At 50.9% G+C, this 12,001-nt stretch overlaps 1 protein-coding gene across 1 annotated transcript in view; it reads right to left on the bottom strand.

The window, feature by feature from the left end:
* Positions 1-9,800, bottom strand: part of RCC2 (regulator of chromosome condensation 2) — a 33,189-nt gene extending 23,389 nt beyond the window's left edge. Inside the window, exon 1 of the mRNA XM_013005306.3 lies at positions 9,651-9,800. Within this exon, the coding sequence (XP_012860760.1) occupies positions 9,651-9,800 (150 nt within the window). The remainder of the gene's footprint in view (positions 1-9,650) is intronic.
* Between the last annotated feature and the right edge of the window lie 2,201 nt (positions 9,801-12,001).

Below are 12,001 nucleotides of genomic sequence, written 5' to 3'. Positions count from 1 at the left end.
GCCCGCCGGGCCTGCGCCGGACGCCACGCCGCCAGCCTGCAAGCTCCCGGGGCCGCGGCCGCGCGCTGCCCTGCTCCGGAGCGCGCCTCGGCTTTTCGTGCAACGCGTCACAGGGCTCTTAGGAGCTTAGGATGATGCTAGATTGTTTTTCCCGAGCACGTCTAGACAGGTCACCTGAGGACACTCGCTGGAAAAAAGTTACTTTGTTCACGCACCCGCCACCAAGGGTAGAGCCTAATTGAAAGACTGGAATAAAAGAGGAGTACAATTTGAATGCTTTTCTCCTGCTCCGAAGCAAACTGTTCTTTATGCCTTCGGATGTGTCCCAGTATGTAGCGAGGTGGCGTTATATGGCAGTTGCCTGAAAGGTTTCATGTGTTCCTTAATTAAGTAGTAATTGATTCGAGGACCATGGGTGCACTGGACTGGAGGCTAATTTTGAAGGAGACGTTTTCATTTTTGACAAATATGTTCAAGATGCTGGGTGCTAGGGTTAGAGGGCTGAGAAAACTGGATTTCTAGCCTAGTGGGACATGCTGTCTAAGGGTGATGGAAATTGTATACATCCAATCGATTCCACTCTAGCGGCCCTATAGCGAGGAAATACTGTAAAATGATACCTATGTAGGAACATTATGGCAAGGGAGTTTAGCCTAGTCCAGGGATCAGGAAGGGCCCCGATATGGGAAGTGAAACTGAAAAACTTACAGGATGAATTTTTTTTAAAAAATCAAATGAACAGAATCTTTCAGGAAGGAGTACTACAAAGTCCTGGAGCCTTGAGCAGTGCCTCCTGGGAGGGGAGATGTCCCGTGGGGCTAGGGCTGAAAGAGCTCTGTGTCTAGGGTCAGAAGTAGGCAGGGGCTAGCTAGCTCACTGAGGAGTTCCTCACCCACAGGCACCTTAGGGGGCAAAGCTTGATGCCCCACTGGCCCTCAGACACACGTGGGTCACCACGAATCAGAATGGACTCACCGGTCATTGCTAAGCTCATCGAGGGCTAGTATTGTAAAAATTACAAAGAAAGAAAAACTCTTTGATGGTTACCGGGGATGCAGGGGAGGGAAGTCACTGGCTAGAAGACAGACAGGTGTTCACTTGGAAAGGCAGTGGAGGGGGGAAGACACGGAGAAGAATAAGAGTCAAAGGCCGTAGAGGCAAATACTTTTATATATAAAGCCTGAGTCAACAGTGACCTATGAGTACATGTGTGGTTAGACATGCATACTGAACGGGTGTCAGAGTGAGGCTGAGCATGTACCCGCAAATATGTATATGTTATCGGAGGATATGTATACATGAGGATTTACCATTACTGCAAATATATCCATGAATGTGCTGTCAGACATACCAGGGCAAAGTTACACAAATTTCTTGGACATAACCAAACGCCTTGCTAGACCTAGGGGCTCAGGGCCATGATCTCAGGAGACACTGATAAGTCAGTCCACAAAGCCAAAGTTCTGTATCCTATTTTGCTATTGACTGGGGTCTGAAAGGCTTAGGAGTGGATGTCTAAGGTGCAACTATTAATCTCTCCCCATCCAGAGGAAAGAAGTGATAAAAATTGGGAGACACAGGGAGACATTTAATACAATTGTCTATTGGACCATTGGAACCTCTACCTATCTCCACCACTCTAAGACCAGAAGAACTGGATGGTGCCCAGCTACCACTACCAACCCGTTCTGAAAATGATCACATTAGAAGGTCCCGACCAGAGTGGGAGAACCGTGTGGAACACAACTCACTATCCTACAAAAGATCCAGCCGACTGGTCGGATAGAGATTGCAGGAACCCCTGAGGCGATGGTCCTTAGTCAGCCTTCAGGACTGGAAAATGATCTCACCCCTGCAGCTCATGTGCATCCAAACAACGGACAGGTCTACAGGGGAAGAGTTACAGGAGGGAGGGTTGCAAGCCTTAGACCCATCAGCCATTGGATCTCAAAAATGGCAACGTTTTGAAGGATTAGGAAAGAGGAAAGGCAACAACACAAGGAAGAAGTAGGATGAGTGACGTTACCCTGTGGGGATTACAAACAATGACGTAAAACAAAACATGTATAACTTGCTAAATGGAAAACTGGTCTGGTCTGTAAGCCTTTACCAATCCACAATAAAACGTTTCTGTTTTAAAACGGCTGGTTTCAGTTATATGATCTTGTTGGCTTTTTCTGGGAGGGGGTTAAAAACAGACTTTTTTTTTTTTTTTTAACTTGTAAGACTTGTCCCTTACACAACGCCTGGGCTGCGACAGGCTGCTTTCACTATGACTGGGTGTCCTGCTAAAGATTTCCATCTGCTTCCCTTTTTCTGAGGCGTACTGCACCAGGAGCTTCCTTTTAGAAAACACTTCTGGGAAACGGAAGGGAATGCTAGGATTTTCTGCAACGATCCTTCCTTCCCTATAGCGATCCGTCCTTCCCGATAGCTGGTCCATTAGCTCAAGAACCAAAAGGCATCAGCCAACATGTAAGGGGTGTCAGAAACCAGAATGCCCATCCAGGGAACCAAGAACACAAGGTGGAAAAAAAAATCTTGGAAAAGAGGCGAAACCCAAACTGGTCAATTTCCAAGATTTTCGGAAGGTCAAGACAAGGAACAGAAGCATCCTTTGAAAGTGCCTTTCTAATAGCCCTGCATTAAAATTGTTTAAAAGGGAGATTAAGCCTTCGTGCTTTGATATAAAGCTTAAGTAGCGTCAACCAGGAAAGAATTCTACCGAAATATGCATCGAGTCCTCCCCCCAGGAAGCGGCATGCTGATACTTGTCAGGTCTCTGTGGTTGGCTGGGTGTTTATCCTCTAAATCATCCTGTGTGGCCAATTAGGTACAGCGCTGACAACTCAGTACCTTTTGTCTTCAGCCGGCGAGCCCCTCCTCCCCCTCCACCCCACCCCCTGCCCCGCTCCACCCCCCAACCCTCCTTCCCCATTATCATGCTTTTTGCCGGCGTGAACGACGCCGGTCTCTGAACACTGATGCAATGAGACGCTAATATCAAGTTGCATCATATGACCCTAGGTGTGGTGCTTCGCGTCGGAAACTGGTTTTTCTGGAGGCCGGGCTGCCGGAGGAAGGCACCTTGCGTCTAAAATCGGAGAACTGGCTCTGCTTGTTCGAGGACCGCAGGTTTACAACCACATGCCGCCCTCCTTTCCACACGGCCACTCTGCGAGGGAAGACCCGTGTGACGTTCCCGGCTGCCCTGGGTGTGCTGCAGACATCCGTCAGCTAGGTGTGTCACACGGCCGCTTATGTAACAAATGCAAAAGCGAGATGCACCTTCCCAGGCAAGCTGGAAGCGGCACTTCCGCCCCCAGGATCTGCTGTGAATCTGATCTCCCTCCCAGTGAGCAGCTTCTTTGGGGGCAGTGTGTGTGGTTTGGTGCAAAACCCAGAGAGGGGAAAAGGAAAGAAGGTGGGGGTGGAGACTCCCGCTATTTAACCAGGTGTGTAAGGGATCCCTGGGGGTTGCAAATGGATCAGCCCTTGATTTAAGAGAAAAATCGGTGGTTTGAACCCACCCGAGGCTCCATGGAAGAAAGGACTGGTGAGCTGCTTCTCGGTGGAGTTAGAATCCGCTCAGCAACGGCTTCGGTTTGGGTTCGAGGAGCCTGGCGCTCGGCTGAGCTCCACACGCGGCTCGCAGCTGCCAACCAGCCTTCTCAGGACTCACTGTGGGGCTTTTGGGCCTCTTCTGGGCTTCAGGAGGGGGCAGCCACCAAGTCAGCAGTTCAAAACCACCAGCCACTCTGCAGTTGGTTCCACCCTGCCCCCCAGGGTCACTCTGAGTCAGACAGGACCCAGTGGTAGGGAACTTGGTTGGGTTGGCCCTTTACAAGGGCCTGTGGTGGTACACTGGTTACAGTGCTCTGCTGCTGACCCAGCAAACCTAAAGGCCAGGGACTCAAAACGAACAGCTGCTGCAAGGGAGGAGGCTGCGGCCGGCCGTCTACGTTTTCTGTAAACATTGCAGCCCTGGAAACCCACATCCTACCTGGTCGCTATGAATCTGAGTCGACTCCGCGGAAATAAGTTTCTCTTCCTTTTTTTCCCCTTCTTGTTTTGTTTTGGGGAGGAAGGGGTTTCTTTCATCAACCTACTTCGAATTAGATGGGGAAAGGCGATTTAGGGTTCGCCCAGGAGCGTCATTCCATTCAACCTGGCCACAGAAAGTTAGAAGATGGCATTATTTCCAGGCTCACGGTACATCAGAAATGAAGCCACGGGTCATGGGCATGAAGGAAGTGGGTCCTGGGGGGCTGCAGGGCTGATCACTGGACTGCAATGGAATGATTCACCTTAGACCTACCCCCCCCCCACTGCCCAACATGCCAGCCACCAGCCCAGGGTGGGCGGGCATTGAGTACTTATAACTAATCTGCGTTGAGTGTAAATCACGTCTTGGATTTCAAAGACACAGCACCATTTTTTTAAAAGTATAGACTGTCTTATTAACCCTTCTATTGTGTTGGTTGCATGTGAAAATGATCGTGTGTGGGCGCCATCGGCTTAGTGGAATATTAAGTCAATTCTCCTGTGACTTTTCACTCTCTTCACGTGGCGGCCAGTCCACAATTCAGAGTGACACATTGAGAACTCAGTACCGCACATTTAAAATGACATCTTTGGAAAACGTGGGGCCCAGATTTTATTTCTAATCAGTCTAGCTGGGGAATGGTCATTCACTCTGAGTCCAACACTTTCTGCTCCGAGGCTCACCTTTCCCCAGATCCACACAACAGCGGCCTGGTGGTGGTGGGGGGCGGTGGGCAATCCTCCCCCTCCCGAGCTTTTCATCATTACAGATTCTAAAATCATGTACTTGGCTCTGGGATAGGTCCCTGGTAAAGTATTTGGGGAGAGAGAGATGCTTTCTGGAAGTTAAAGATCTTAGAACCCTATTCTTGCCACGAAGTCATAAAACTGTAGAGTTGCAAGGGTCTTTCAATATTACAGTTTGGGGCCTTTAGGTCCCCAGCCTGTGCTGCCTCCTGGGCTTGGCTTGTAGCTGATTCATCTATGTTTTCTCAGCAAGTACCCAGAGCCGCTTGGCGTGCAGTAAGCTATCTGTATCTGCCTGTTGGTCTAAATCGTTTCCAGATGAAGAAATGCAGTCCAGACGGCTCTGTGCCCCCCTGAGGCCACACAGCTGGTTGGCAGTAGAGCTGGGAAGAGCACAGGTCCCTGGGACCAGGATAGGAACCACCACCCCACCCCCACCCCGCCCCCGCCAACTTGTGGTCTCTGGACCAACCAGCTACATCCCCATCAGTTGGAGGCTGGTTAGATATAAGACTCCCAAGCCCAACTCCACAACTGTGGAGCCAGAAAGGTCACTAGAACAGGACCCTTCAGTGACATGCCTGTCACCCGGTGGAGGGACCTACAAAACCGAGATGCTGTAGCAGGCTCACATGTGAACTTAGCAAATATTCAGAAACCGACGATGATCAGTGGCTGTGTGGGTGGGGAGGGCAAGGGAGTTGATGCTTAGGGAACATAGCGCTTATTATGTTAATGGTGGTTGACAGCTTTGCAAAGGGGCAGCAACAAGGGTTACACAACCAGAAGAATAACCGTGACATTGCATGGCGGTTGTGAACTTGGTGAAGGGTCTGTTGTGTGTATTGAATGCTAGAGCATGAGTAAACAAACGTAAAGGACCCCAGCTGGTTTTTATGCATCTTAAAGATTGAGGGGCCCTTAGGAACCCACAGGGGCTGTCCTATAGGGTCACTCGATGGCAGGGAGTTTGGGTCTGAGTTTTGAACACTGAGAAGCAGGCACCGGGTAACTTTCTCACACTGCCCAGGTCCCGGGGAAGCTGTCAGTGGTCTGGTTCTAGGAGAGGAGTGGAGGATGCCAATACATCCTAGTCTCTCCCGGTCTGCGACGGAAGGAAATGCAGCCACATTTGGACTGAACCTCTCCTCTGCCCACAGGGGGCGGTGGTGGTTCCAGGGCAGGATCCTCTCCTGCTCCACAGGAGACGTGGGTTCCACTCCCAGCCAAGGGAGCTGAAGCGCGACCACCCCCAGCACCACCACCACCACCGTGTGCCAGCAAGGCCGGGGGCCTGCTGTGCTGCCCAGCAGGGTTCTTCATGGAGCTTCTAGAGCAGCGATTCTCAACCAGGCAGTCAAGACCCCCTTGAGGGTCAAACGACCATTTCCCAGGGGTCACCTAAGGCCACCGGAAAACACATCTTTCTGATGGTCTTAGGAAGGGAGACAGTGCTGTCCATCTCCAGGCGGGTCCGCCCACAGGCAGATACGCCCACACACGAGTAACCTGCGTGAAGACTGTTACCCTTGCTACACCATGCTTCAAGACACAATTTCATTTCTTTGTCATTAGAAATAACTATTTCACAATCTATAATGATATTGTTTCTGTGATTCATCACTGTGCTTTAATGACGTTCAATTTGTAATCATGAAAATACATCCTGCCTATCAGATATTTACGTGACAATTCATAACAGTAGCAAAATGACAGTGATGACGTAGCAATGAAAATAATTTTATGGTTGGGGGTCACCACCGCTTGAAGGACTATATGACAGGGTCGCCGCGGCATGAGGAAGGTCGGGAACCACTGTTTTTGAGGGAGATGGAAGAGAGGCCTGGCCATCTACTTAGGACAGACAGCCAATAAAGACCCTCTGGATCAGAGTGGGGCGATCCGCAGTGACCACTGGCACCGCAGGCTCAGGGCCAGGCAGTGCATGAGGTCACCCCTCGAGTCGGGGAACAGCTCGGGGGCAGCCCCCACTGTCCAGTGTGTCACAATTCTGCCCCCCGCTGGCCCTGTATTTCTCCCTAGTACTGGAGGGGCCCAACGAGACAGGAAATGAAAACGGACACAGCTTGGGGGTTCAATCCAGCTTTTCAAACCCAGGAAAATGAGGGGGAACTCCATGTTCTCAGTGTCGGGGTGGTTTCTTGCATCTCTCTAGCCCCTCCTGATTCTGAACATGAGCTCACATTCGTGTTGTGCTGCTGGCCCGGGCTAGCACCCATGACTTGGTTGCTAATCAATAGCTCTGCTGCCGTTTTCTCAGATGATCCCTCACTCACGCTGTCGATAAAAGCCATCTTCGGCCGAGATCCCAACTCCCCCGGGGGTCGGCAGTGTGCACTCATGGTTTTGAGATGTCAGAGAGGGAGGGGAAAACGAATCACAGGTGGCGATCAGGGAAAGGAGCCGGGCCACTAGGAGCCTTTCCAGGGAGGTCAAGAAGCACAAGGGTTTGAAGGGATAAGCGTCAAGGCCAAGGCTGGAGAGTTGCTGCATCATTTGCCTGGAAGGTGAGTAACAGGCAAGAAGGAGTGCAGCCTGCTTGATGGGGCAGGTGACCCTGAAGACGTTGTCTTCCAGACGTATCAGGTATAACCCTTGGGAAAAGGAAGAAATCAGGCCCACTGTGCCAAATCCCCGGACGGTCCCATCCTCGCCTTCACTCGGCAGACCTGAATCAGGGAGAAGAAGCGTCGAAGCGCACTGTGTGTGACAGAGGAGACGGCTGTGATCTTGGCTGTTACCTTGTTAGCGGCAGATGGCCAGGGCTGTGTTTCATGGTACTGCTGGGTGGGTTTGAACCACCAGCCTTTAGGTGACCAGTTAGAGCTGCACCATTTACACCCTCTCCCTCTCCCCCCCGGCTCCGGGACCAAGATGAAGGAAAGAAGTGCTTGCAATGAACCAAGAAGTCCCAGCTTGCACCGTCATTGACACTGATTGTGCGCCAAGCACCAGCCCATGGGCCTACATGGGAAAAAATAAATTAAAAAGTTGATGTGGGAATGGGGTGGGGATGGGGCCGCCCCAGGGAGGACTTTAGAACGGATTGTGATAATGTATATACAACTCTTTAAAAAGGGGATTTAAGGTGGGGTAGAAAGCGGGAACCGATCATAAGGATCTACATCTAACCCCCTCCCTGGGGGATGGACAACAGAAAAGTGGGTGAAGGGAGACGTCGGACAGGGCAAGATATGACAAAATAATGATTTATAAATTATCAAGGGCTCATGAGGAAGGGGGAAGCAGGGAGGGAGGGGAAAAATGAGGACCTAATGCCAGGGGCTTAAGTGGAGAGGAAATGTTTTGAGAATGATGAGGGCAATGAATGTACAAATGTGCTTTACACAATTGATGTATGTATGGATTGTGATGCGTTTTTTGTGCGCCTCTAATAAAACGATTAAAAAAAAAGAGTTGTACAAGCCCCCAATAAAATGATTTTTTTAAAGAGACTTAACAATGGAAGCGTATGATATGTGAATATTATATCAAGAAAACTACTTACAAAAAGAAGAAATTGAACTTGCCCTATTGTTACCATGGGTGAACGAGGAAGAGTTTTTGCTTCGGGGCATTGAGTTCATTGTAGTGGTGGTGGAACAATTGAGAGAGGGATATCGACAATGGTTGTACAACACGCAGAGTATAATCAATGGCACTGAATCAGACACGTAGAAGTTGTTGAATGGGAGAATGTTTCATTGTGTAGATTTTTGCCAAAATTAAAAAAAATAATTACACAAATAAGATGAGTGCAAGGAGGGAAGAAAACATTCTAATCTAGATTGTCGTCATGATTGTACAACCCTTCTTGATAAGATAGGGCTCCTGAATTGTGTGCTGTGTGGGTGAAATTTCAAGGCAACAATCGGAAGCTCTGATTTCAGAACGCATCCTTGAGTGGCCACACCTCGCTGCCCCTCCCCCCTGAGAACAGGCCTCTTCTCAGAACGTGCATCACTGATGATGTCCGGCTTGGGCGTGGCCACTCTCTCGGAGGTCAGGTATCCTCACAGCCAGGTCAAGGGCATGGGCCTGTGCTCCTTGGGTGTGCCCCTTGGGATACACAGTAGAGGTGCTGGGTGGATACATTCTGTGTCATGCCCTGTAGGCAGCATGGTGGCTGTGCCATGGGTGTGGGCCATGGACGCATTTCATGGGTGTTTTCCATGGTTGGGCTCTGAGGACATGTTCTGGGGATGTGAGCCATGGACACAGTGTGCTGTGGATGTGTCCTGCAGACATTCATCATTGACATGCTCCCTGAACGTGCCGTGTGGACACCACGTACTAGGTCATGGGCCACAAATGTGTGCTGTTAGGTGTGTGGTGCCGACAGCAGTGTGGGTGTGCTCCAAGGAAGTGCTGCTCTGAGAGCAGGCTCCATGTGCATGGGGTCTGTGGACATGCATTACAGACACCACTGTGATGTCCTCCCCGGAGGTGAACCATGGACGTATCCCATGGACAGTTCCGTGGCTGTGCTCTGTGAAGGTGGTCCACGACGGACACCATGGCCATGCCTTAGGGAATGCTCTGTGGACATGCTCTGCACTTGCACTCTGGGCATGCACTGTGAACACCCCCATAGTGTGGCCCTTGGGCAGTCTCTGTGGATGTGCCCGGGACATGCATCTGGAGGTGGTTTTGGCTGGTACACAGATGAACATTTTTCACATTCCAGTTGCTCTCTATATGAGAAATGTGTGTGTGTGTGTGTGTGTGTGTGTGTGTGTAACTAGCCATCAAATCCATGCTTTCGGTAACAATGCAGTTTCCTTTTAAAACAAGTCATTGACGTTTAAGCCCCATGTCGATTGAAAGGAGTCCAGTACCAGCTCAGGTGGCATGTCGAGCTTGGGAACAAAGACGAGGGAGGCGACGCCCGGGCAGCCTTGGATGGAGAAGCTGGGATTTGATTCAACGCCCTCTGACATCTCCCCCAGTTCCCGGCTGTCCACTTTGGAGGGGCCACAGCCTTGCATTGTCTAGAAAGATGTAGAAAGATCCACCACGAAGGGAAGTCAGGGAGGTCAACATGCACACTGACTCACGCAGCTCTGGACCCAGTCTGTGGGAAGTGGGGGGTGTGACCCGCATTGCCCAACACCCAGGGATCATGGGGCTTAAAGAGCTGGCCGAGACACCAAAGGAGGATGGGGCTCTCTGGAGGAAACCTGTCGTGCCATCTCTGTTGTCTTCCCATGCCCTGGAAAGCATCGCTCTCTTGCTGGAATCCCGGCTCCTCTTCTGAGCTAGCTCCAGGTCCAGCTGGGCCGGTGGCTCCGTCTACACTCCTCGGCCAGGGGCCACTGAGACAGGCACACCACTCCTTATGTTTTCTCTTCTGGGCAGTTTAAATTACTATTGATATGCCCACCCTTTCCCGGAGACACGCCTTTATTACCAAACCTCATTCAACTGCTGGGGACTTGGGTTGGCTCTTCTGCCTTGCCTCAGAGGGAGGGAAGGGAGGAGGGAGGCAAGTTCTCCTCCCTTACCACCACTGCCCAACGCCCTGCATCCCAAACAGGTCTGACCAGGTGACTCATGGGGCAGGGTGAGCCCACTAACCTTCTGGGAGGCTGAAGAGGGGGAGCTGGCTGAGAGGAAGTGTGGTAGGGAGGCTAGCACATACTCTTGTTGAGTGTCTGGATTCCAGTCCTAGTTTTGCTGCTTGCTGTGTGATCTCAGGCAAGTGGAATTACCTCTCTGTGCCTCGCACCCCCCCACCCCCACCTCCACGGTCCCCTACTCCCGACCTGTACTTGGGAAGGATGGCACTAGAATCCACAGGTAACTCCATTCTGAGGCCTAAGTGAGCTGGTCTTAGAATGGGGCCTTGTATCTTAGCAAGTGTGGTTGGGTTGCTGGTATCAGAGTTCTTAGAGAGCAGCCCCGGGGGCCACAGACCTAAGGCAGAATGTCGCCTCTAACTACCTGTGGACCCCTGGCCACTTGCTGCAGCTCTCTGGACCTCTGCCCCCTCACCCCTCTGAGCAGGGCAATTAGGGTGCTTACTTCCCGGGATCCCTATGAGGTGGCAAGGCGTGGACCCGGCGCCTGGCACAGAAAGGCCCTCGGGAAAGAGGAGTTCACGCCCATGCTGGGCACGTGGCTGTGGGATCCAAGTGCCACACAGTGAGTGCAGGACCCTCAGGAGTTCCTGTCTCCCACCACAGAGCTGGGGAGGGGCGACAGAGCAACAGCATGGCAGACAAGGGCCAGTGTTAGGAGCCAGCAGCACTTGAAGCACCCAGGCCAAGGGTACTGAATGACCCTGGGTGAGTACCCGCCTCCCCTTCCGCTGCCACACACTCCCAGCTACGCCCAAGGCACAAAGCAGAGCAGGGTTTCATTAGTGGGCTTTCCCAGAGGGCCCTGGCTCCTCCCCACCTCCCTCACCCTCCCCTCCCACACCATCCAAGCACCTTCCTTTTTAGCATAATCATCCTCATCAACAACAACTTATGTTGCCTCTTTTTTTGTTTAATCGTTTTATTGGGGGCTTGCACAACTCTTATCACAATACATCCATCCGTCTATTGTGTCAAGCACATTTGTACATATGGTATCATCATCATTCTCAAAACATTTGCTTTCTACTTGAGCCCTTGGTATCAGCTCCTCATTTTCCCCCTCCCTCTCTCATGAACACTTGATAATTTAAAAAAATATTATTATTTTGTCGTATCTTACACCATCCGTCTCCCTTTACCCACTTCTCCGCTGTCCGTCCCCCAGGGAGGAGGTTACATGTAGTGGCCTCTTTACCACCTGCTGAGCCCTTTATGAAATGATCTCTACTGTGGATCAAACTGTGTCCCCTCAAAATATGTGACCACTTGGCTAGGTCATGGTGCTCAGTGTTATGTGATTCCCCTTCATTTTGTCATTTGATGCAATTATCCTACGTGTTGTAACAGCCCACCTTCGTAAGATGTTAACGAGGCAGGATTAGCGGCAATTGTGTTAATGAGGCCGGATACAATCTACAGGATTAGATTGCATATGGAGTTGACCTCATTTGAGATATAAAAGAGACTGAACATGATATCTGTGAACAGAAGACCACCAAGAAAGAGAAGTCAGAAACAGAGGGGTGTGTTCTCTGGATCCAGGGTCCCTGTGCTAAGAATCTCCTAGACCAGGGCCAGATGCCAAGATATGCAGAGAGCTTTGAGGA

This window comes from Echinops telfairi, unplaced genomic scaffold (assembly GCF_000313985.2).
Source record: "Echinops telfairi isolate 266 unplaced genomic scaffold, ASM31398v2 ScPeMD7_7457;HRSCAF=8495, whole genome shotgun sequence".
Classification (NCBI taxonomy): domain Eukaryota; kingdom Metazoa; phylum Chordata; class Mammalia; order Afrosoricida; family Tenrecidae; genus Echinops; species Echinops telfairi.
The sequence above is the reverse complement of the archived record's forward strand: the minus strand, read 5'-3'. Positions and strand labels throughout refer to the sequence as shown.